Source organism: Macaca nemestrina, chromosome 12, assembly GCF_043159975.1.
Source record: "Macaca nemestrina isolate mMacNem1 chromosome 12, mMacNem.hap1, whole genome shotgun sequence".
Lineage (NCBI taxonomy): Eukaryota > Metazoa > Chordata > Mammalia > Primates > Cercopithecidae > Macaca > Macaca nemestrina.
In genome coordinates this window covers 112,039,028-112,066,242 of record NC_092136.1, presented here as the reverse complement: position 1 = coordinate 112,066,242, position 27,215 = coordinate 112,039,028, and the positions used below count along the sequence as shown (strand labels likewise).

Below are 27,215 nucleotides of genomic sequence, written 5' to 3'. Positions count from 1 at the left end.
TACAGAAGAAAAGATTTCATGAAAATAGTGATATTACATTAAAAGAAATACTCGTCTCCTCTGCCACTTTATTTCAACTTCTATTGCCCTAAGAAAGAGCCTGTTTGAAGGCGGGAACAAGGAGTGCCGGCAGCAGTCTCCTCCCTCCACCTTCTTCCTCATTCTCTCCCGAGCCTGCTGAGCCCTTTGCTCCCCTGGCGACTGCCTGGACAGGCAGCAAGGAGTTGTCTCCCAGTGCGTTTTGCCCTCCTAGCTGCCAACTCTGGCTGCTAAAGCGGCTGCCACCTGCTACAGTCTGTTACACAGCCTCGGGAAGAGGAAAGGGACCTCGGACCTTCCAGATTGCTTTCTCTAGCAAGAAACTGTCACAGGTAAGAAATGTCATTCTTCTTTATTTGGAAAGTCAGCCATGGCAATTAGAGGTAAATAAGCTAGAAAAACAATTGAGAGGAATATAAACTATCTAGCATCACTATGATGAGCAATCAGTATCAACATAAGAAATATAAGCAAAGTCAGAGTGAATTTTTTTTCTTTTATCAAATATGGGAGGATCACTTTAGAGGAGAGGTTCTCAAACTTTTTGCTCTCATGATCCCTTTACACTAAGCACATCACATGTTAGCATAAGTAACATTTTTATTTAAAGATAACTATGTACTTTTTTAACAACAACAAAAAAGCATAAAGAGTGACGCTTTTTTATTTTTACAAGTGTTTTAACTGGTTTAATAGAAGCCATATAGAGCCGCTGGATTCTCATTTGCTTTGCATTCAGACTATTGCAATATTGCACAGAATGTAGCCTCTGGTAAACTCTGTTGTTCGCTCATGAGAGAATGAGTGAAAAAGACAAATTACGTCTTAGAATTATTAGAAATAGCTTTCACTTTAGGAACTCCCTGAGAATCGCTGCTTTAGAGTGGTAAAATAAATAGGCTTCTCTTTAAAGGGAATCTCAAGACAGAATCAATTACATTAAAGACAAACAAAAAATTTGCCCATGGGTAGTCATCTTGTGAAATCTGCCACACCTTTGGACTGGGCTACAATTGGATAATATAGCATTCCCTGGGATAATTTTGTTTCACAGTTAAGGGAAAGGCTGAATAAATATCTGTGTTTGAAGTTGAATAACAAAAATTAGGACCCCCTAAATTTTAGGACACCTGAAATTCCTCTTTTTGCCTATATTCAGCTACTTTGAGTTCTGTTAAATCTTCTTTCACCCGAGGTCAGTAGCTTCTGCCCAGAATCTCAGGCAGGCCTGAGCCCAGGAATTTGAGACCAGCCAGGGCAACATAGTCTCTACAAACTAATTAAAAATTACCTGGGTATGTTGGTGCATGCCTGTAGAACTACTCAGGATTCTGAGGATTGCTTGAGTCCAGGATACTCAAATCTGTGGTGAGTTCAGTCACTAAACAGAGTGAGACTTTCTCAAAAAAAAAAAAAAAAAAAAAAAGTTCCTTCAAAATAACTTTTGTCTGCAATGTTTTCCTATTGCCTATGAGATTAAATTTACTCTTCTACCTGATTTCCAAAGCCCTCCAAAATCTAATCCCACTTTACCTTGTGTTCACTGCAAAACAGCAGGACTGTTCCAGTGCAATCCAGAAATCACAGGCTGGGGGCAGTGGCTCACACCTGTAATCCCAGCACTTTGGAAGGCCAAGGCAGGTGGATTGCTTCAGCTCAGGAGTTCAAGACCAGCCTGGGCAATGATGGCAAACACCCTGTCTCTACAAAAAAATACAAAAATTAACCAGACTTAGTAGTATGTGCCTGTAGTCCCAACTAGAGGCAAGAGGATCACTTGAGCCCAGGAGGTCAAGGCTACAGTGAGCCATGTTCGCTGTGTCACTGCACTCCAGCCTGGGTGACAGAGCAATACCACATCTCAAAAAAAAAGAAAAGAAAAAAAATCACTCTATTCAGTTCACCCCCACCACAACCTTGTTTTGATTATCACATAAATGCTGGTCCATTTCCTTCCCTTCTCTATCTATTCAAATCTTTAAGCATTCTTTGAGATTCAATTCAATTCTCCTTTTCAAACTAGGCCATTTAAACTACATCAGTTCCATTTTGATTTTTTGCTTTGAGTCTACAGACTCAAAATCAAAAACTTAAAAAGTTATTTTTTAAGTTTTCTTCTACTCTCACCTCTTCCACACTCACATACACGCATTCATAATAAGATGACAAAATGTTCAAGGACAAAATGATTTATAGAACTGAAAAGTGAGGTTTTGATCTTGTTGCTGTCAAGATGACTACCTGCCTGATCTCAGGGAATTAGTTATGTAGCATGCTCCCTCATTTCCTCCTATACCTATTCGACAGGATTGGAATTCCACAGCAAGGATAAACATAATCATAGTTGCTTTTCAAGTTCAAGGCATTTTAACTTTTAATCTAGTAGTATGTTTGTTGTTGTTGTTGTTGTCATTTGAGACGGAGCCCTGCTCTGTCATCCAGGCTGGAATGCAGTGGCACAAACTCAGCTCACTGCAACCTCCGCCTCATGGATTCATTCAGTTATCCTGCCTCAGCATCCCAAGTAGCTGGGCTACAAGGCACATGCCACCATGCCTGGCTAATTTTTGTATTTTTAGTAAAGACAGGGTTTCACCATGTTGGCCAGGCTGGTCTCGAACACCCGACCTCAAGTGATCTAGCTGCCTTGGCCTCCCAAAGTGCCGGGATTACAGGCGTAAGCCACCGTGCCCAGCCTAATAGTATGTTTTTAAACTCTTAGTGGCTTAACAATGCTGGTTGTATGATAAACATGCCATAAATATATATTGTCTTAGAATTATGAAGAAGTGGTTACTAGGCCATTTGCCACATATCAGTGGTTCTCTCCTTACAACTTTAACTGGAGTCTAGAATTTCAGGTTGGTAGAGCTGGAACAGACCTTAAAGATTGACTATCCAACTTCCTTGTCCAAATGAGAAAACTGAGACCCTTAAAATTAAGTGACTTGCCCCAGACAAAACTGGAACTCATGTGTCCTCATTTCCATCATGAAATTCTACCATTCACTAGCCTCTGGCTAGTTGTCAAAGTATTGCATAACTAAAAATTTTTTTGTGTTTTAAAGAACAAATTTTCACTGCTTGCTCCTGGGAGGATCTTTCTGAGGTGGTTTATAACTCTTAAAAAAAAAAAAAAAAAAAGTCAATAGTCTGAGAACTTTAGATGAAATAGTCAAAGCATTTTTATCCAATGGATACTATAATTTTCATGGATTAGAGTTAAAGCAAAGAAACATGGATGAGAAAGGAAGAGGAAAATTGAGGAGAGGAAGAATGGGGTTGAGAACACACCACTTGTAATCGGTCATAGCTGTATTGAGAACTAACAGGAAGAATTGTAAGAAAATAAGAATGAAGAATTCAAAATCAACACATGAAATAAAAAAGAAACTACTAGGGAAAAATGGAGAAGACATTAGAAAAAGTATTCTATTTTTAAAAATCTGTTTTCAGGCTTCCCTCCTGTTCTTCCTCCTTCTCATTGGTTTTCAGGTGGAGGGAAATTTTAAGATAGAAAAGATATATATATTCTACACATCCCTTTCTACACCATTGTCATGGCAACAAGGTTTATCATAGCAAACTTTTATTCATAGAACATTTATTGAGTTCTTACTGTGTGGTAAGCTCTTTCCAGGTGTTGAAGATTCAGGGGGAGAAAAAGACAACTCATTGTCCTAAAACTCAGATGGAAGCTGAACAGACCTATTTTTATTCAAAGTAATCTCCATTCAGGGTAGTAAGAGCTATTTAAGAAGCATGAACAGGTTTGAGTGAGGTGGGACTCTGAGGAGAGAATAATTAGCTAGGAATGAAAGAGCAGAGAAGTTTTCCTAGAGGAACTATTAAAGCTGGAAGTTATGGGATGAGAGATGAGGCAGGGTTTGCAGGCAGGAAAAAAAAAAGCAGGGGAAGGGGAAGTTCTGGCCTGGCAGAGAGAATAACTCTGGCAACAATGGAGAAGAGTCTGGAAGCAAGACAACCAAGTACAAGAGTATTAATATAGAAGATGCCAGGGGTGATGAGGGCTTGATTTAAGACAGTGCTGTTGGAGACGGAGAGGAGATACTAAATTCTGGAGACATTTCTGAGTTAGAATCTACAGTATTTATCAGACAAGGGAAAGATTAGACAAAGGAGTTAAGAATGACTCCCAGGTTTCAGTTTTGGGCAGGTAACTAGGACATGTTTTGAAAAGTAATTTATTATATCTCTTACCGTTGGAACTATGTATCTGGAGCCAAATTAAAATTTGTGCATTGTATATAACTTTCCCCGCCACCAGTAACTACTACCCTAACTCTTTACTTGGTAGCCAGACTTCCTAAAAGAATAGTTTGTAGTCACTGTCCTTACTTCTCCCCCTCCCATTCTGTCCTAGATATTTGTCCATCTACCATCTGCTGCCTCCACTTTACCCAAACTGTTCTACAGTTACCCAAAACTTCCTAATTGCCAAATTCAATGAACAAGTTTAAGCTTATATGTAAATTAGAAGCTCTACAGTTTCTGATTTCCAGCAGCTCCTCCTGAAACCCTTTCTCTTTTGACTTCCGTGACAAATCTTAGATTTACAAAACTGAACTAATTATTTTCCACTTGAGCTGTATTTTCATTCTTTTTTTCTTAATGAATGAGGTAACCACTCAACAAATTGCCCAAGCCAGAAACTACGAAGTCATCCTCAGTTCCTTCTTCTTCCATTTGACCCACAACAGATCAGCTGAAAAATCCTGCTGTTTAGTATCTCTTGAATTCACTACCTTAGTTTATAGCCTCATCAACTCTTAATTGTTAACATTGCTTCTGTAGTTGTTGTCTGAGCTCTGTCCAGTCTTGTTCAATCAGATCCATTATCTTGTTCTTGGTGGTGGTGGTGGTGGTGGTGTTGACACAGAGTTTCGCTCTTGCTGCCCAGGTTGAAGTGCAATGGTGTGATCTCAGCTCACTGCAACCGCACCCTCCTGGGTTCCATCAATTCACCCTCCCAAGTAGCTGGGACTACAGGTATGTGCCACCACACCCTGCTAATTTTGTATTTTTAGTAGAGACAGGGTTTCACCATGTTTGTCAGGCTAGTCTCAAACTCCTGACCTCAAGCGATCCACCCACCTCAGCCTCCCAAAATGCTGGGATTACAGGCATGAGCCACTGCTCACGGCCCACCCAGATCCATTCTTTATGTTGCTTCTAGAGTGAGCTTTTTAGAACACAAATTTGACCATATCTTTCTCCTATTTAAGTCAGCATTTTTTTTTTTTTCAAGAAAAAACAGTTCAAACTCTTTAGCCTGCTTACACAAGGCCTTTGTAGTCTGACCCTTCTTTCCAAGCTTTCATCAAACTATACTGCAAGTTGCATTTTATGTGAATTGAATTAGGCAAAAATATAAAAATTATAGTTTATGTGGGCAAAATGGAAATAATGTTAACTCTTCCAAACAGTTTATCTAGAATGACATAATTTCCAAGCTGGTAGGTCAAATGAGTTATAAACTGTTAACACTATTGCCACATGCAAGTGTCTCTTATACCTGGTAGAATTATCTGCTTCCATGTCAGTATTATGTAAATTAGACTTTAAATAACTCAGAAGTTCTTCAGACATACAGGTTATTATTGTGCTATTTTTTCACATAATTTTAAATAATTTTATATATGATAATGTTATCCAAGTGCTAAGGGATGTATTGTTACTGTTGTGAAAAAAACAAAAAACAAAAAAACTCCAAATAAATATGTTGAAACAAAGGTTACATGCAAGAAAACAATATTTAAAAGGCCAAAGTACCACCATGACAGGCTGTGTGGAGACAGCAGGCTACAAAACACTAGTAATAATGCTGAGAAAGTTGAAAAAAAAAAAGAAAGAATATGCTTTGGTTCTTGTAGATTTATGTACTCTAAGAATACCTCCTCTCATACTTTTACGTTTTTCCCAAAGAAAAGTTAACCTTGGCCAGGCACAGTGGCTCACGCCTGTAATCCCAACACTTTGGGAGGCCAAGGCGGGGAGATCGCCTGAGGTCAGGAGTTCGAGACCAGCCTGACCAATATAGAGAAACACCCCCTTTATTACTGAAAAAATACAAAATTAGTCTGGGCGTGGTGACTCACCCCTGTAATCCCAGCACTTTGGGAGGCCGAAGCAGGCAGATCACCTGAGGTCAGGAGTTCAAGACCAGCCATGGAGAAACCCCGTCTCTACTAAAAATACAAAATTAGTTGGTTGTGGTGGCGCATGACTGTAATCCCAGCTACTCAGGAGGCTAAGGCAGGAGAATCACTTGAACCCGGGAGGCGGAGGTTGCAGTGAGCTGAGATTACACCACTGCACTCCAGCCTGGGCAACAAGAGTGAAAATGTCGCAAAAAAAAAAAAAAAAAGAAAGAAAGAAAAAGAACAGAAAAGTTAATCTTGAACTATGTGAGATCTTTAGAAATGCATTCTTTCTGTAAAATGTGACTGCATTTGCCTTATTTATGGTAAAAATGTTGAGGCCTCAAACAACCCACGTTCTCTCAGTCTCCCTGCTGCCTAGCCTTTGTTCACATTGCTGCTTCTTGGTGGAAGCTCTTCCCCTGGCCTTGAAAATGCCTGCTTCTCTTTCAAGGCAGCACAGTCATCACTTCTGTGGTAACCTTCTCCAGCACTATCAAACAGAAAGAATCTTGTATATTCAGCTCTTACAGCATTCATTATATTATTTTGTAACTCTTTATAGATTCTTCTCTCCCACTAGACTCTGAGTCACTGGAGGGTAGGAGCTAACTACCCTCATTCATGTGTGGTTTGGTCAGCTACTGGCCACATTCCTGATGCATCGTTGATGCTCAAGCCTTAACTGGTGAATCAGCTCAAATATTGTCCTTCTCTAAATCCACTCACTCACTGACTATGTACTGAAAATAGTAAACACCAGTAATTTAATCCAATTTCTGCCGATACTACTTGGTACATTTCAGGTGAATTACTTTAATAAATATGTGTGTATTACATAATATTAAAGTTTGTAGAGAAGATCATGCTAGTCATTATTTCACCAGCTGATAACTAATCAAAACATAGAGTCTCAGGTTAACAAATGTCTGCCTTCTCAGTTAATTCAGTCATTAACAAACACCTCCTGATGCTGATAACAGGGCTGTGTTCAGCAATGAAGCCATAAAGGTAAATAAATAAAATGCCCTCATGGAGCTCAAAGCCTAGTCATTATTGTTCTGATTTTTAATATTAAAGTTGGTTTGGGTTTTGGTAAAAAATGTTTAGACTTATCTCAGCGATCTTTTCATCCTTTGCTATATTATTTTTCTCTAAGAATCTTCCTTATCCCCTCCTTTAAAAAACTAGGTGATAATTCTAAATTATAAATTTAAATATTATAAATATTTTATAATATTTAATATTTATATTTAAATGTTTGATAAACATTTAAATTTTATAATATTTAAACGTTTATTTAAATTTATTTGTACATCAGTTTTTATTTTATTTAAATCGTTTGGCCAGGCATGGTGGCTCACGCCTATAATCCTAGAACTTTGGGAGGCCACGTCAGGCAAATCACTTGAACTCAGGAGTTCGAGACCAGCCTAGGCAACATGGTGAAACCCCATCTCTAACAAACGTGCTAAAACTTACTTGGGTGTGGTAGCACGCATCTGTAGTCCCAGCTACTTGGGAGGCTAAGATGAGAGAATTGCTCGAACCCAGGTGAGAGGAGTGGGGTGGATGTTGCAGTGAGCTGAGATCGCGCCACTGCACTCCAACCTGGGTGACAGAGTAAGACTCCATCTCAAAAAAACAAAAAAAAATGTTACTTAAATAAGATAAATTTAATAACCATTCACATTTAGATGAGCATAAGGAACTAAATCTAGATAAAACTGTTAAATAAGGCCTGGGTACAGTGACACATGCCTGTAATCTCAAGCACTTTGGGGGATCAAGGAGAGACGATCGCTTGAGTCCAGGAGTTAAAGACCAGCCTGGGCAACATAATGAGATCCCATCTCTATTAAAAAAGAAAATAAACCTGTTAAATAGCCACCAGCTCACAAGTATTTGGGGTCAGCTTAATTTGCATTAAGTTTTTTCAACTGAGTTTTAATTTCCTGTTTATTCTACCATATATGCTTGCTTTTAGATTATCTTAGAAAGAATTTGAGTCAGTTCTCTACCTATGAGCACAGTTTTATGGCTACTCCTCTATGTGCCATTGACAATTGTGACTCACTTACCTTCCTTAGAGCCCCAACCATAACTGCCTTCAGAAACCCAAGGCACTGCTGAATTCTAGTGTAGGGACTTCCTAATCATTTTTGTGGCATGGACTTTCATGGGAAATATGAAGACTGTGGACTCCTTCTTAGAACAGTGTTTTTACAGACATAAAATTAAATGCTTAGCTGTATAAAGAAAACCTATTATATTAGAACAGAGTTATCAAAAATTTTTTACCTCCTTCAAGTTACGCTGTAAGGCTATAATAACCAAAACAGCCTGGTACTGGTATAAAAACAGACACTTATGTCAGTGGAACAGAATAGAGAACCCAGAAATAAAGCCACATACTTAACAGCCAACTGATTTTTGGTAAAGCTGACAGGAACATACAATGGGAAAAGGACACCAGTTTCAATAAATGGTGCTGGGAAAATTGGATAGCTAGGTGCAGAAGGAATGAAACTGGACCCATGTCTCTCGCCATGTACAAAAATCAACTCAAGATGGATTAAAGACTTAAATGTAAGACCTGAAACTATAAAATAGAAAAAAAAAAACCTAGGGAAAACTCTTCTGGACATTGGTCTAGATGAAGAATTCATGGCCAGGCCCTGAAAAGCACAGGCAATAAAAACAAAAATAGACATATGGGACTTAATTAAACTAGAGAGCCTTTATACAGCAAAAGAAATAATCAACAGAGTAAATAGACAACCTGCAGAATGGGAGAAAATACTTGCAAACTATACATCTGACAGGGGACTGATAGCTCAAATTTACAAGGAACTCAAACAGCTCAACAGCAAAAAACCAAATAATCCTGTCATACAAGTGGCCAACAAGCATGTGAAAAAATGCTTGTCATCACTAATCATCATAGAAATGCAAATTGAAACCACAATGAGATACTATCTTACACCAATCAGAATGGCTGTTATTACAAAAAATAACATGTTGTTGAGGATGCAGAGAAAAGGACCACTTACGCACTCTTGGCGGGATGTAAATTTTTAAAACCTCTCTAGAAAATAGTATGGAGATTTCTCAAATAACTGAAAATAGAACTACCCTTTGATCCAGCAATCCCACTACTGCATATCTACCCAGAGGGAATCATTATATCAAAAAGATACCTGCATTTGTATGTTTATTTACAGCACTATTCACAATAGCAAAGATATAGAATCAACCTAAGTGTTCATCAGCTGATGGTTGGATAAAGAAAATATGGTGTGTGTGTATGCATATATGCAATGGAATATTATTCAGCCATAAGAAAGAATGAAATCATCTCTTTTTCAGCAACATGGATGGAACTGGAGGCCATTATCTTAAGTGAAACAACTCAGACACAGAAAGGCAAATACCTCATGTTCTCACTTAAGAGTGGGAGCTAAGTAGTGTGGATCCATAGACAGAGTATAGAATGATAAACAGTAGAGACTCAGAAGGTGGGGGAAGTGAGAGGGAGGTGGATGAGAAATTACTTATTGTATACAAAGTATGTTATTCCTGTGATTGATACAGTAAAAGCCCTAACTTCACCACTATTCTATATGTCCATGAAACAAAATTATACTTGTACCCCATAAATTTATACAAGTAAAATAAAAATACAAAAAAACTTGATATGTAAACTTGTCATAATAAGTACAAAGCTGAAAGTAACATCTCTGATAACATGGTTTTAACATTTACTTCTCTGTCAAACACTTCAGTTCACTGAAAGAAAACAGCTTATGATACATCTTTAAGAAAGCATGTTTACATTTGCCTTTTAAACTGGATATGAAACTCATTTAATAAAAAACAATGCAGAAATGAAAAAATAAATTGTAAATTTAAATATTAATGTTTAATAAGATTTTATTTTATTTAAACTTATTAAATAAAATAAATTTAATAACCATCCACATTTGGATGTGTATAAGGAACTAAATCTAGACAAAACTGTTATATAACACCAACTAACAAGTATTTTGGGATTAGCTTAACTCAGATTAATTTTTTTTAAACTGAGTTTTAAATTCCTGCTTACTCTACCATACGTGCTGGGCCTCATATTATGCTAGAAAAATTTTGAGCACAGATTTATGAATACTCTCCTGCATACCATTTAATTTAAACAAATTTCGATGCAGCATATATGTGCCTTTTTACCAACATATTAAATAATAAGATCTACTATGAGAACTAAACTTTTGTAATTTCAAAGTAGTAATGAGTTTAAACCATTTTCAAGATCTCTGCAATAATTGTAGCACAATAGAAAATAGGTATTTCTATTAATGACAGAGTCACACGTACTACTAATAATACTGTGGTTTGTTTCCTGCAACTAATCATGGAAGGAATGCTAAATTTCAGAAGTTGGTGAAAATACATGTGTATTTTTTCCCCATCCAAGTTCACAGATTTCTCACGCTGAGAACTCCTATTCCATAACAAAATTCTGGAAACCTGCACGCCATATTGAAAGAGGGGCAGAAAGGAAGAACAAATAGGATTTAAAATTTTTTCAAATCCTGTATCTCTTGATTTTACAGCAAGATTGTGTTTATGTATTACTTGTGTTAAAAAACATAGTATAATCTAGACTCCAGATCAAAAACCACTGCTGCTCAGGGAGACAGGGCCATCAAATGCCAGAGCCCTGCAGCCTTCTCCCACCCTGCCTGTACCCTCAGATGGAAGCACTTTTTTAATCATTGTTTCACCTTTAGCACTTTGACGATGAAGTCACAAACCTTCAGCCTCTCACCCGCAGGAACCCACTGTTGTAAGAGAAGGATGAAGCCAGTCCTTCCTAAAGGGCAGGATTAGATGTGTTTCTGGCATCCTCAGATGAAGCTATATTTATATTGAATAATATATTTATGTTTCTCAAGGAATACTAGAATAATGATTCAGTTCAGTAGTGGGCCATTTATCTACCCTATATAATATTGTTTAATGAGAAAATGCTTTCTGTGTTCCAAATATCTGATGATTTGTAAGAGAACATTTAAACATAGGTATTCATAAGCTGAAACTTCTGGCATTTATTAAATGTCAAGATTGTTCATCAGTATACTAGGTGATTAACTGACCACTGAACTTGAAGGTAGTATAAAGTAGTAGTAAAATGTACAATCATTGTCTCTTAACAGATGCTCTTTGCTTTCATTAGGAATAAAGATGGCTGCTGAACCAGCAGAAGACAATTGCATCAATTTTGTGGCAATGAAATTTATTGACAGTACGCTTTACTTTATAGGTAAGGCTAATGCCATAGAACAAATACCAAGTTCAGATAAATCTATTTAACTAGAAAAGATGTTGTGAGGTGAACTGTTAAGTGATTCTTTTTGTCACCAAATTTTATTGTAATATTAATGGCTCTTAAAAAAATAGTGGACCTCTAGAAATTAACCATAACATGTCCAAGGTCTCAGCACTTTGTCACACCACATGTCCTGGCACTTTAATTAGCAGTAGCTCACTCTCCAGGTGGCAGTAAGTGCACATCATGAAAATCCCAGTTTTCATGGGAAAATCCCAGTACAAAACTGGGTGCATGCAGGAAATACAATTTCCCAAAGCAAATTGGCAAATTATGTAAGAGATTCTCTAAATTTAGAGTTCTATGAGTTACACCATTTTATGTAAATATGTTTGACAAGTAAAAATTGATTCATTTTTTTTTTCCTGTTGCCCAGGCTGGAGTGCAGTAGCCTCATCTCTGCTCACTGCAACCTCCACCTCCTGAGTTCAAGCGATTCTCTTGCCTCAGCCTTCTGAGTAGCTGGGACTACAGGTGCATCCCACCACACCTGGCTAATTTTTTGCATTGTTAATAGAGACAGCATTTTGCCATGTTGGCCAGGCTGGTCTTGAACTCCTGACCTCAGATGATCCTCCTGCCTCGGCCTCCCAAAGTGCTGGGATTATAGGCATGAACCACCACACATGGCCTAAAAATTGCTTCTTATGATTAATCTTCTGTGAACAATACGGCTTCATTTGAAAGTTTGCCTTCATTTGAAACCTTCATTTAAAAGCTTGGACAACAAAGTGAGACCCCATCTCTACAAAAAATTGAAAAAAATTACCTGTGGACACCGCCTACCTTCTTCAGAGGCTGAAGCAGGAAAATCACTTGAGCCTAGGAATTCGAGCCTGCACTGAGCTATGATCCCACACCTATACTCCAGCCTGCATGACAGTAGACCCTGTCAAAAAAAAAAAAAAACCTTCAGAAAAAATTCTTAGGTGACTTTTCTTAGATGACTTTCCATTTAAGCAATAAATTCAAAAGTAAAATCTCTCATTTTATAAAATTTATTTTTAGTTACATATTGAAATTTTTAAACCCTGGGTTTAAGTTTTATGTCTAAATTACCTGAGAACACACTAAGTCTAATAAGCTTCATTTTATGGGCCTTTTGGATGATTATATAATATTCTGATGAAAGCCAAGACAGACCGTTACTATAAAAATAAGAGTTTGAGAAAGAGGAGTAACAAAAGTAAAAACTAGAATGAGATGAAATTCTGAGTCGAAATACAAAATTTTACATATTCTGTTTCTCTTTTTTTCCCCCTCTTAGCTGAAGATGATGGTAAAGTATAAATGAATTTATTTTTCTTTGCAAACTAAGTATCTGCTTGAGACACATCTATATCAACATTGTCAGCTGAGGAAAAAAATGGTTCACGTGATAGCCATCTATTTGGAAAGGCCATCTACCCTCAAAGGAATGTGGACTCAGTAGCACAGCTTTGGAATGAAGATGGTCATAAGAGATACAAAGAAGAACCTCTAGCAAAAGATGCTTCTCTACGCCTTAAAACATTCTCCAGCTCTTAGAATGTACAAAATAGACTTTGCCTGTTTCATAGGTCCTAAGATTAGCAGGGAGTCATGGATTCTGTTGCCGGTGGGGAGGCATTGCATAGGAAAAGGGGATTGAAGCATTAGAATTGTCCAAAATCAATAACACCTCATCTCAGAAATGCTTTGGGAAGAAGCCTGCGATGCTCCTGGATTGATGGCGACGGGAGGGCAGAAAATTCTGGAAGTAGAGGAGATAGGAATGGGTGGGGCAAGAAGACCACATTCAAAGGCCAAGATCTGAAAGAAACCATGGCATTTATGATGAATTCATGGTAATTCAGCATGGAAGTAGAGTAGGAGTAGGAGAATAATGAGAGAAGCTAGAGTGATAAACAGGGTGTAAAGCAAGACATTCTCTTGCTCCAAGATATGAAATTTGGACTTTATCTTGGAGATACTAGGGTTAATTAAGCACAATATGTATTAGCTAGGGTAAAGATTAGTTTGTTGTAACAAAGACATCCAAAGACACAGTAGCTGAATAAGACAGATAATTTTTTCTCAAAGTCTAAGTAGGCAGCTCCGAAGTAGTATGGCTGGAAGCAACCTGATGATATTGGGACCCCAACTTTCTTCAGTCTTGTTACCCATCATCCCCCAGTTGTTTATCTCATACACATAGTTGAAAATCATCATACTTCCTGGGTTCATATCCCAGTTATCAAGAAAGGGTCAAGATAAGAGAAGTCAGGCTCATTCCTTTCAAAGACTCTAATTGGAAGTTATATACATCAATTCCCCTCATATTCCATTGACTAGAATCTAATCACATGACCACACCAAGTGCAAGGAAATCTGGAAAGTATAATCTTTATTCCAGGTAGCCATATGACTCTTTAAAATTCAGAAATAATATATTTTTTAAAATATCATTCTGGCTTTGGTATAAAGAATTAATGGTGTGGGGTGAGGAGGACAAAATTAAAGGTTGAGAGGCTATTTTAGTTCTTACAAGAAATGATGGTGTCATAAATTAAGGTAGACATAATGGAGTGCTGATGAGGAGCTGTGAATGGATTTTAGAAACACTTGAGAGAATCAGTAGGACATGATTTAAGGTTAGATTTGGAAAGGAGAAGAAAGTAGAAAAGATGATGCCTACATTTTTCACTTGGGCAATTTGTACCATTCAATGAAATAGGAAACACAGGAGGAAGATCAGGTTTTGGTGTATACAAAGAGGAGGATGGATGACACATTTAGTTTTGGATCTGAGATATCTGTGGAACATCCTAGTGGAGATGTCCAATAAACTCTTCTACATGTGGTTCTGAGCTCAGGACAAAGATTTGGGCTGGAGATAGAGATATTGAAGGCTTATGCATAGAAATGGCATCTGAATCTATAGAAATAAAAAGACAAATCAGAGGAAATGTGTAGAGTGAGAGAGTAAAAGCCAAGTACTAAACTGAGAGGAATACCTACATTTAAAGGATGCAGTAGAAAGAGAAGCTAATAAAGAACAGAGAGCAGACTAACCAAAAAGGAAGAAGAAAAACCAAGAGAATTCCACTGACTCCCAGGAGAGCATTTTAAGATTGAGGGGATAGGAGTTGTGTTGAATTTTGCAGCCTTGAGAATCAAGGGCCAGAACACAGCTTTTAGATTCAGCAACAAGGAGTTTGGTGATCTCAGTGAAAGCAGCTTGATGGCGAAATGGAGGCAGAGGCAGATTGCAATGAGTGAAACAGTGAATGGAAAGTGAAGAAAGGATACAGACAATTCTTGCTAAAAGCTTGGCTGTTAAAAGGAGGAGAGAAACAAGACTAGCTGCAAAGTGAGATTGGGTTGATGGAGCAGTTTTAAATCTCAAAATAAAGAGCTTTGTGCTTTTTTGATTATGAAAATAATGTGTTCATTTTGTAACTAATTCAGGCAATGAAAAAAGATAATAGGCTGGGCACGGTGGCTCAAGCCTGTAATCCCAGCACTTTGGGAGGCCGAGACGGGCGGATCACGAGGTCAGGAGATCGAGACCATCCTGGCTAACACGGTGAAACCCCGTCTCTATTTAAAAAAAATACAAAAAACTAGCTGGGCGTGGTGGAGGGCGCCTGTAGTCCCAGCTACTCGGGAGGCTGAGGCAGGAGAATGGCGTAAACCCGGGAGGTGGAGTTTGCAGTGAGCTGAGATCCGGCCACTGCACTCCAGCCTGGGCGACAGAGCGAGACTCCGCATCAAAAAAAAAAAGAAAAAAGATAATAACATGAAAGATAAAAATATAAAAACCACCCAGAAATAATCATAGCTACCATTTTGATGCAATATTTCAATATTTCTACACTTCTTTCTATATATATATAGAAGAAATGCTTATATTTTTATTAAAAGGGATTGTACTATAGCTAAGCTGCTTTTTCTAGTTAGTGATATATATGGACACCTCTCCATGGCAACGAGTAATTGCAGTTATATTAAGTTCATGATATTTCACAATAAGGGCATATCTTTGCCCTTTTTATTTAATCAATTCCTAATTGGTGAATGTTTGTTTCTAATTTATTGTTATTAACAATGTTCCCATAAGCATTCCTGTACAAAAATGTTCACACATTTGTGTGACTTTTTCTTTAGGATAAAACCCAGGAGGTAGAATTGCTGGGTTAATAGAAGAGAAAGGATGATTGGCAAATCAAAGCTTCAGTAGAGGGTACATGCCGAGCACAAATGGGATCAACCTTAGATACCAGCAATGGCACCTTTGCATTTCCCCTTGGGACAAGAGAGAGAGGAAATAACTGGTACTGCCAGAGTTAAATTTGTACGTGGAGTAGCAGGAAATCATTTGCTGAAAATGAAAACAGAGATGATGGTGTAGAGGTCCTGAAGAGAGTAAACAAAATTTGAAATTGCGGCTATCAACTATGGAAGAGAGTGCTGAACTGGAAAACAAAGGAAGTATTGACAATTGATATGCTTGTAACAGCACCGATTCGAACACTTGTGCCATTGTTCGCCAGCAGCACTCAGCAGCCAAGTTTGGAGTTTTGTAGCAGGAAGACAAATAAATTAGGGATTTAATATCCTGGCAAAATGGTAGACAAAATGAACTCTGAGGTCCAGCTGCACAGGGAAGAAAGGGAAGACAGGAAGAGGTTAGAGAGGAAATACAAGAGTCAGAAGACTGGAAGATGTTGTGAAACTTAAGAACACATAGAGTTGGAGTAAAAGTGTAAGAAAACTAAAAGGGTAAGAGACTGGTCAGAAAGTAGGATATTTGAAGTTAACACTTCAGTGGCAGAGTAGTTCTGAATGGTAACAAGAAATTGAGTGTGCCTTTGAGAGTAGGTTAAAAAGCAATAGGCAACTTTATTGTAGCTACTTCTGGAACAGAAGATTGTCATTAATAGTTTTAGAAAACTAAAATATATAGCATACTTATTTGTCAATTAACAAAGAAAGTTTGTGTTTTTTAATGAGATTTCATGTTTGTTGTAGAAAACCTGGAATCAGATTACTTTGGCAAGCTTGAATCTAAATTATCAATCATAAGAAATTTGAATGACCAAGTTCTCTTCATTGACCAAGGAAATCGGCCCCTATTTGAAGATATGACTGATTCTGACTGTAGAGGTATTTTTTTTTAATTTGCAAAGGTAGAAATGACTAGCTACTTCTTCCCATTCTGTTTTACTGTTTACATTTTTCCGTGCTAGTCCCAATCCTTAGATGAAAAGTCACAGGAGTAACAATAATTTCACTTACAAGAAACTTTATGAGGCATCCATGTTTTTTAGTTGGGGTAAAAAAATGGATACAATAAGACATTGCTAGGGGTCATGCCTCTCTGAGCCTGCCTTTGAATCACCAATCCCTTTATTGTGATTGTATTCACTGTTTAAAACCTCTATAGTTGGATGCTTAATCCCTGCTTGTTACAGCTGAAAATGCTGATAGTTTTAAAAATATTAAAGATAAATACACATGCATTTCAAATGAGTCTGTCTTCCCCCAGAAATTTAGAGTACAATAGAAAAGGATTAAGTTGCCAGGTGTGGTGGCATCTATCTGTAATCCTAGCTACCTGGGAGGCTCATGCAGGAGGATTGCTTGAGGCCAGGACTTTGAGACTGTCGTACACGATGATCGTGCCTATGAATAGCCACTGCGCTCTTGCCTGGGTGATATAGAGACCTTGTCTGTAAAATAAAAAATAAAATTAAATTTAAAAAACTTTAAAAAAAAAGAAAATGATCAAGTCTACTGTGCCTTCCAAAATATGAATTCCAAATACCAAAGTTAGGCTAAGTTGAAGCAGTGAATGTGCGTTCTTTAAAAATACTGAATACTTACCTTAACATATATTTTAAATATTTTATTTAGCATTTACAAGTTAAAAACAATCTTTTAGAATTCATATCTTTAAAATACTCAAAAAAGTTGCAGCATGTATGTTGTAACACACATTAAACTGTGGGCTTGTTTGTTTGTTTGTTTGAGACACAGTTTCACTCTGTCACCCAGGCTTAAGTACACTGCAGTGGTGTGATCTCGGCTCACTACAACCTGCGCTTCCAGGTTCAATCAATTCTCATGCCTCAGCCTCCCAGCCTCAGTAGCTGGGACTACAGGCATGCACCACGTACACCCAGCTAATTTTTGTATTTTTAGTAGAGTTGGGGTTTCACCATGTTGGCCAGGCTGGTCTCAAACCCCTGACCTCAAGTGATCTGCCTGCCTCGGCCTCCCAAACAAACAGACAACCCCACAGTTTAGTATGTGTTACAACGCACATGCTGCAACTCTTTTGAGTATTTTAATGATAGGGATTCTAAAAGGTTGTTTTTAACTTTTCAATGCTGGGATTACAGGTACGAGCCACTGTGCCAGGCCTGAACTGTGTTTTAAAAAATGTCTGACCAGCTGTACATAGTCTCCTGCAGACTGGCCAAGTCTCAAAGTGGGAACAGGTGTATTAAGGACTATCCTTTGGTTAAATTTCCACAAATGTTCCTGTGCAAAAATTCTTCTAACTAGAGTTCTCATTTATCGTATTTATTTCAGATAATGCACCCCGGACCATATTTATTATAAATATGTATAAAGATAGCCAGCCTAGAGGTATGGCTGTAGCCATCTCTGTGAAATGTGAGAAAATTTCAACTCTCTCCTGTGAGAACAGAATTATTTCCTTTAAGGTAAGACTGAGCCTTCCTTTGTTTTCAATCATGTTAATATAATTAATATAATTAGAAATATAACATTATTTCTAATGTTAATATAAATAATATAATTAGAAAACTCAAATATCCTCAGACCAACCTTTTGCCTAAAACAGAAATAACAAGAAGCAGAGAACCATTAAAATGAATACTTACTAAAAAGTATCAAACTTTTATTTTTATTTTTATTTTTATTTATTTATTTATTTTTTTTGAGACGGAGTCTCACTCTGTTGCCCAGGCTGGAGTGCAGTGGCCGGATCTCAGCTCACTGCAAGCTCCTCCTCCCGGGTTTACGCCATTCTCCTGCCTCAGCCTCCCGAGTAGCTGGGACTACAGGTGCCCACCACCTCGCCCGGCTAGTTTTTTGTATTTTTTAGTAGAGACGGGGTTTCACTGTGTTAGCCAGGATGGTCTCTATCTCCTGACCTCGTGATCCGCCCGTCTCGGCCTCCCAAAGTGCTGGGATTACAGGCTTGAGCCACCGCACCCGGCCCCAAACTCTTTACCTACCGTGATAACGATGGTTTTTCTGAGCCTGTCACAGGGAGGAGGAGATACAATACTTGTTTTATGACCTGCATCTCCTGAATAATCAGTCTTTATACAAATAATAATATAGAACACATATGTGAGTTATACATTTAAGAATAACATGTGACTTTCCAGAATAAGTTCTGCTATGAAGAATGAAGCTAATTATCCTTCTATATTTCTACTCCTTTGGAAATCATAATACTATTTTAATCTGTAGTTGTTTTGTTCCTGATCCTTAGTCTAAGTCTCAAACACAAGCTTCAGCTTCCAGTTGATGTATGTTATTTTTAATGTTAATCTAATTGAATAAAATTTATGAGATCAGCTGTAAAAGCAATGCTATAATAATCTGAAAGCCAGGTATAAAGTATTTCTGGCCTCTACTTTTTCTCTATTATTCTCTATTATTTTTCTCTATTTCCTCCATTATTGTTAGATAAACCACATTTAATTATAGCTACAGACTGAGCTAGAAAAATTTCCTCCCAGTAAGAGTAGCCAGGGATGCTTAGAAATTGGCAATGCTTCAGAGGAGAATTCCATGTCATGAAGACTCTTTTTGAGTGGAGATTTGCCAGTAAATAACTGCTTTCATGCCCACCCAGTCCCCACTAAAAGACAGTTAGGATATGACCTTAGTGAAGGTACCAAGGGGCAATTTGGGAGGGAGAAAAAAGCCACTCCAAAATATAATCCGAGTGAGAACAGTGCATATGCAACAGATACAGCACCCAGACAAATCCCTCAGCTATCTCCTTCCAACCAGAGTGCTACCCCTTCAGGTGACAATTTGGAGTCCCCATTCTAGACCTGATAGGCAGGCAGCTTAGTTATCAAAATGGCATAAGACGCCTGGGATGGAAGGGTAGGGTGCAAGGGGTTAAGCATGCTGTTACTGAGCAACATAATTAGAAGGGAAGGAGATGGCCAAGCTCAAACTATGTGGGATAGAGGAAAACTCAGCTGCAGGGGCAGATTCAGAAACTGGGATAAGTCCGAACCTACAGGTGGATTCTTGTTGGGGGAGACTGGTGACAAGGTTAAGAAGATGGAAATAATGCTTGGCACTTAGTAGGAACTGGGCAAATCCATATTTGGGGGAGCCTGAAGCTTATACAATTTTGATGGTCCTTTTAAAGAAAAAGAACGTGGCTGGGCACGGTGGCTCATGCCTGTAATCCCAGCACTTTGGGAGGCCGAGGTGGGCAGATCACCTGAATTCAGGAGTTCAAGACCAGCCTGACCAACATGGAGAAACCCCATCTCTACTAAAAACACAAAATTAGCTGGGCGTGGTGGCGCATGCCTGTAATTCCAGCTGCTCGGGAGGCTGAGGCGGGAGACTCTTTTGAACCTGGGAGGCATAGGTTGCGGTGAGCCGAGATCGTGCCATTGCACTCCAGTCTGGGCAACAAAAGCGAAACTCGGTCTCAAAAAAAAAAAAAGAATGTAAAATTACCAAAGGCGTAAGCTTAATAATTTAATTCAACTTTTAAAAAGGGTGGGTGAGGGGTGGCTTGAAGAGATCTGTGCAAATGAGGGAATCTGACATTGAAGCTTCATCAGCATCATAGCAAATGTGCTTCTGGAAGGAACTCAGTAAATATTGGAGGGAGGGAGAGAGCGAGGGGTGGACTGGGACCAGTTTTAGCCCTTGTCTTTAATCTCTTTTCCTGCCACTAGTAAGGATCTTAGCAGTGGTTATAAAAGTGACCTAGGTTCTAGATAATAAGATACAACAGGCCAGGCACAGTGGCTCATGCCTATAATCCTAGCACTTTGGGAGGGCAAGGCGAATGTCTCACTTGAGATCAGGAGTTCAAGACCAGCCTGGCCAACATGATGATACCCTGTCTCCACTAAAAACAGAACAAAACAAAACAAAAATTAGCCAGGCATGGTGGCACGCACCTGTAATCCCAGCTACTCGTGAGCCTGAGGCAGGAGAATCGCTTGAACTCAGGAGGCGTAGGCTGCAGTGAGCCAAGATCGCACCACTGCACTCCAGCCTGGGTGACAGAATGAGACTTCGTCTCAAAAAAAAAAAAAAAAGATAAAAAGATACAACTGGCTGCCCTAATGTACTCACCTTTCACTGTTGATTACTAGCTATAAAGTCCTATACAGTTCTTTGGTCAAGAACCTTGACAACACAAAGAGGGATTTGCTTTGAGAGGTTACTGTCAGTGTCTGTTTCATATATATACATATATATATATATATGTATCTATATCCAGGCTTGGCCAGGGTTCCCTCAGACTTTCCAGTGCACTTGGGAGATCTTAGGTCAATATCAACTTTCCCTGGATTCAGATTCAACCCCTTCTGAAGTAAAAAAAAAAAAAAAAAAAAAAAAAATCCTTTGCCCCTTGGAGCACTCAAGTTTCACCAGGTAGGGCTTTCCAAGTTGGGGGTTCTCCAAGGTCACTGGGATTGCTTTCACATCCATTTGCTATGTACCTTCCCTATGATGGCTGGGAGTGGTCAACATCAAAACTAAGAAAGCTACTGCCCAAGGATGTCCTTACCTATATTCTGAAATGTGCAATAACTGTGATTAAAGAGATCGCCTGTTCTACCTATCCACACTCTCACTTCTCAGTTTCAACTGTAACTTTCTTTTTTATTTATTTTATTTTATTTTATTTTATTTATTTATTTATTTTTTTGAGACAGAATCTCGCTGTGTCGACCAGGCTAGAGTGCAGTGGCACGATCTCGGCTCACTGCAAGCTCTGCCTCCTGGGTTCACGCCATTCTCCCACCTCAGCCTCCCAAGTATCTGGGACTACAGGCACCCACCACCACGCCCAGCTAATTTTTTGTATTTTTCGTAGAGACGGGGTTTCACTGTGTTAGCCAGGATGGTCTCGATCTCCTGACCTCGTGATCTGCCCGTCTTGGTCTCCCAAAGTGCTGAGATTACAGGCGTGAGCTATCGCACCTGGCTCAACTGTAACTTTCTATACTGGTTCATCTTCCTCTGTAATGTTACTAGAGCTTTTGAAGTTTTGGCTATGGATTATTTCTCACTTATGCATTAGATTTCAGATTAGTTCCAAATTGATGCCCACAGCTTAGGGTCTCTTCCTAAATTGTGGTATATTGTAGACAGCTGCAGAAGTGGGTGCCAAAAGGGAAACTAGTTTATACTTTCATCAACTTAGGACCCACACTTGTTGGTGAAGAACAAAGGTCAAGAATTATGACTATCGATTCCACAACTGATTGAGAAGTTGGAGGTAACTCCCCAGCCTCCACCGCCCAGAGTCTTTCAGGCATCTTAGGAGGATGAAGAAATGCTATTTTAATTCTGGAGGTTTCTCTATCAGTGCTTGGGATCATGGGAATCTGTGCTGCCATGAGGCCAAAATTAAATCCAAAACATCTACTGGTTCCAGGATTAACATGGAAGAAACGTAGGTGGTGCCCACATGTTCTGATCCATCCTGCAAAATAGACATGCTGCACTAACAGGAAAAGTGCAGGCAGCACTACCAGTTGGATAACCTGCAAGATTATAGTTTCAAGTAATCTAACCATTTCTCACAGGACCCTATTCTGTAACTGAAACATACAGGAATCTGCATTTGGCCTTCTAGGGCAGGGCCCAGCCAAGTAGACCATATTCAGGACAGAAGTTCAAGACTACCATGGAACTGGAGTACTTGGCAGGGAGACAGAGTCAAGGACTGCCAACTGAGCCAATACAGCAGGTTTATACAGGAACCCAGGGCCTAGCCCTACAACAAGTATTGGGTCTATTCACCATCAGTTTTAATTTCAGGCTCCACTGAAAGAGTAAGTTAAGATTCCTGGCACTTCCTGTCTCTCTCACAGTTGGCTCAGAAAGGAGAACTGGCCAGGCTAGGCATGGTGGCTTACACCTGGAATCCCAGCACTTTGAGAGGCCAAAGTGGGAGGATCACTTGAGGCCAGGAGTTCCAGACCAGCCTAGGCAACAAAGTGAGATACCCCCGACCCCTTCTCTACAAAAATAAATTTTAAAAATGAGCCAAATGTGGTGGTGCATACTTACAGTCCCAGCTACTCAGGAGGCTGAGGCAGGGGGATTGCTTGAGCCCAGGAGTTCAAGGCTGCAGTGAGCTATGATTTCACCACTGCACTTCAGGCTGGGCAACAGAGCGAGACCCTGTCTCAAAGCAAAAATAAAAGGAAACTAAAACTAGCCTAAATTTGTGGGAGGAGGTCATCAATGTCTTTAGTTGTGAATGGTTATAGAGGACAGGAACTGACATTAGCCCAAAAAGCTTCTGGTCTTTGCTGGAACTCTACTTCATCTTGAGCAAATGTGGACACCACTCAATGGGACAGGAGAGAAGTAAGCTGTTTGATGGACAGAGGAAAGCTAGAGTCCTGGACCTGAATATGCATCCCATGACAGGGAGAATAGGAGATTCGGAGTTAAGAAGGAGAGGAGGTCAGTATTGCTGTTCAGAGATTTTTTTATGTAACTCCTGAGAAGCAAAACTACTTTTGTTCTGTTCAGTAACATACTTCAAAACAAACTTCATATATTCAAATTGTTCATGTCCTGAAATAATTAGGTAATGTTTTTTTCTCTATAGGAAATGAATCCTCCTGATAACATCAAGGATACGAAAAGTGACATCATATTCTTTCAGAGAAGTGTCCCAGGACATGATAATAAGATGCAATTTGAATCTTCATCATACGAAGGATACTTTCTAGCTTGTGAAAAAGAGAGAGACCTTTATAAACTCATTTTGAAAAAAAAGGATGAATTGGGAGATAGATCTATAATGTTCACTGTTCAAAACGAAGACTAGCTATTAAAATTTCATGCTGGGCACGGTGGCTCACACCTGTAATCCCAGCCTCAAAGGTCAGGAGTTCAAGACCAGCCTGACCAACATGGTGAAACTTCGTCTCTACTAAAAATACAAAAAATTAGCTGGGTGTGGTAACCCATGCCCACAATCCCAGCTACTCGAGAGGCTAAGGCAGGAGAATCACTTGAACCCGGGAGGCAGAGGTTGTGGTGAGCCACGAATGCGCCATTGCACTCCAGCCTGGGCAACAAGAGCAAAACTCCATCTAAATATATACATACATACATACATACATTCATACATACATACAAATTTCGTAATGTAAACTGTCTGAATTTTTATGTTTAGAAAGATTATGAGATTATTAGTCTATAATTGTAATGGTGAAATAAAATAAATACTGGTCTTGAAAAACATCATTAAGAAATGGATGAACTTTCACAAAAGCTAACAGACTTTCCCTTATTTAAGTCAATAAAATATTTGCATGTTTAAAAACTTCATAGTTTGAAAACATTCTACATTGTTAATTGGCATATTAATTATACTTAATATAATTATTTTTGAAGCTTTTGGGTTATTAGTCCTAATGACAAAAGATATTGATATTTGAACTTTCTTTTTTTTTTTTTTTTTTGAGATGGAGTCTCGCTCTGTCGCTAAGGCTGGAGTGCAGTGGCCGGATCTCAGCTCACTGCAAGCTCCGCCCCCCGAGTTCACACCATTCTCCTGCCTCAGCCTCCCGAGTAGCTGGGACTACAGGCGCCCGCCACTTCGCCCAGCTAGTTTTTTATATTTTTTAGTAGAGACGGGGTTTCACCGTGTTAGCCAGGATGGTCTCGATCTCCTGACCTCATGATCCGCCCGTCTCAGCCTCCCAAAGTGCTGGAATTACAGGCTTGAGCCACCGCGCCCGGCCTGAACTTTCTAATTTTTAAGAATATCATTAAAACCATCAAGATTTTTATAAGGAGGCCACTTCACTTAACAAATTTCTGAATTTCTTCCAAAGTCAGTATATTTTTAAAATTCAGTTTGATCCTGAATCCAGCAACATATAAAAGGGATTATATACTCTGGCCAACTGATATCCCAGGAATGCACAGATGGTTTAATATCCTAAAATCAATTAACATAACATACTATATTAATAAAGTATCAAAACCATATTCTCATCTTTTTTCACAATTCCTTGGTTACACTATCATCTCAATAAATGCAGAAAAAGCATTTGACAAAATCCAATTCATAATAAAAATTCTCAAACTTGAAAGAGAACATGATAAAGGCATCTATGAAAAACCTACAGCTAATATCATACTTAATGATGAAAAACTGAATTATTTTACCCTAAGATCAGGAATAATGCAAGCATGTCAGCTCTTGCAACTTCTATTCAACATCGTACTGGATGTACTAGCCAGGGCAACCATACAAGAAGTAAAAATAAAAGGCATCCAGATTAGAAAGGAAGTCTTTATTTGCAGATAACATGGTTCTTTATGCAGAAAACCCTCAGGAATATACACACATGTTAGAACTAATAAGTTCAGCAAGGTTGCAGGTTGCAATATCAATACGCAAAAATACACTGAAGGCTGGGCTCAGTGGAGATGGCCCATAACTTTTGTCTCAGCTACTTGGGAGGCTGAGGTAGGAGGATCACTTGAGGTCAGGAGTTTGAGGCTATAGTGCAATGTGGTCTTGCCTGTGAATAACCACTGCACTGGAGCCTGGGCAACAAAGTGAGACCCCATCTCAAAAAAAAAAGGTATATGGTATTTCTGTATATGAGCAATGAACAATATGAAAACAAGAAAATTCCATTCACAATGGTATTAAAAAGAATAAAATACAAATAAATTTAGCAAAAGAATTATAAAACTTGTACATTGAAAATTTCAAAGCATTCTGGGGGAAATTAAAGATGATCTAAATAATTGGAGAGACATTCCATGATCATTGGAAAATTCATTCAATATTGTTAAGATAACAATTCTCCCCAAATTGATGCATGCATTAAACTTAGTCTTCATCAAAATTCCAGCAGGGTTTTTGCAGAAATTGACAAGCTGTACCCAAAGTGTATATGGAATTGAAAAGACCCAGAATAGCAAATAATTTTTTAAAAACAAAGTTGGAAAACTTTTACTTCCTAATTTTAAAACTTACTATAAAGCTAAAGTTATCAAGACCATTTAGTACTAATACAAGATATAAATATATAGATTAAAGGAACAGATTTGAGAGTCCAGAAATAAACTCTACTATTTATGGTTAATTGATTTTTGACAAAGGTGCTAAGTCAGTTTGATAGAGAAAATAAGGCCAGGCACGGTGGCTTACTCCTGTAATCCCCAGCACTTTGGGAGGCTGAGGCAGGTGGATCACTTGAGTTCAGGAGTTCAAGACCAGCCAGGCCAACATGGTGAAACCCCGTCTCTACTAAAAATACAAACATTAGCCAGGTGTAGTGGCATGCGCCTGTAATCCCAGCTACTCAGGAGGCTGGGGCAGGAGAATCTCTTAAACCTGGGAGGTGGAGGTTGCAGTGAGCCAAGATCATGCCACTGCACTCCAGCCTGGGCAACAGAGCAAAACTCTGTGTCATAGATAGAGAAAATAGTATCTTTTCAACAAATGATAATGGGACAATTGGATATCCACATACAAAAAAAAAGATTAACTTAGACCCTTACCTTACACCTTATACAAAACTTCATTCAAAATGAACCAGAGACATTAATGTAAGAGCTGAAGCTATAAAAATTTAGAATAAAGCATATGAGAAAATGGTAAAACCTTGGGTTCAGCAAAGGCTTTTTAGATATGACCTAAGAAGCATGATCCATAAAAGAAAAATAATTAACAAATTTGACTTAACCAAAATTCATTATTTTGGGGTTGAGGAGGAACTGGGTGAAGGATACGTGGGACATCTCTCTACCATTCTTGCAATTTCCTGTGAACCCTTGATTATTTCCAAATAAAAAGGTATTCTTTTCTTTCTTTAGAGAGAGGACCTTACTCTGTTACCCAAGCTGGAGTGCAGTGGTGTGATTATAGCTCACTGCAGCCTTGAACTCCTGGGTTCAAGTGATCCTCCTGCCTCAGCCTCCCAAGTAGCTGAAACTAAAGGCACATGCCACCATAATTGGCCAATTTTTTTTGAATTGTAGAGAAGGGGGTCTTGCTATGTTGCACAGAGTGGAAAATAAAATGTATTTTAAGAAATAACATTTGCACTCAAAAGACACCATTAAGGTAATGAAAAGCAGCCAGGCAAGGTGGCTCATGCCTGTAATCCCAGCACTTTGGGAGGCCAAGGGGGGCGGATCATTTGAAATCAGGAGTTGGAGACGAGCCTGGCCAACGTGGCAAAAACTAAAAACACAAAAACTAGCCAGGTGTGGTGGTGGGCACCTGTAATCCCAGCTACTCAGGAGGCTGAGGCAGGAGAATCACTTGAACCTGGAAGGCGGAAGTTGCAGTGAGCCAAGATTGTGCCAGTGCACTCCAGCCTGGGCGACAGAGAAAAAAAAAGAAGAATAAGAAGAAG

The 27,215-nt window shown here is 38.8% G+C and overlaps 1 protein-coding gene across 3 annotated transcripts; it reads left to right on the top strand.

Moving 5' to 3' along the window:
* The first annotated feature begins 149 nt into the window (after positions 1–149).
* Positions 150–26,893, top strand: LOC105493609 (interleukin 18). 3 transcript variants are annotated; one of them, XM_071075572.1, is made up of 7 exons: positions 151–371; positions 4,961–5,049; positions 11,437–11,523; positions 12,857–12,868; positions 16,582–16,716; positions 18,148–18,281; positions 23,432–26,893. In XM_071075572.1, exons 3-7 carry the CDS (start codon positions 11,445–11,447, stop codon positions 23,651–23,653), a joined length of 582 nt encoding a protein of 193 aa, XP_070931673.1. In that variant the 5' UTR covers positions 151–371; positions 4,961–5,049; positions 11,437–11,444; the 3' UTR covers positions 23,654–26,893. The 3 variants fall into 3 exon arrangements, with proteins under 3 accessions (XP_011759703.1, XP_070931673.1, XP_011759701.1); XM_011761401.2 differs by lacking the exon at positions 4,961–5,049 and having other exon boundaries at positions 150–371; positions 11,417–11,523; XM_011761399.2 differs by lacking the exon at positions 4,961–5,049 and having other exon boundaries at positions 156–371.
* Positions 26,894–27,215: the final 322 nt, after the last annotated feature.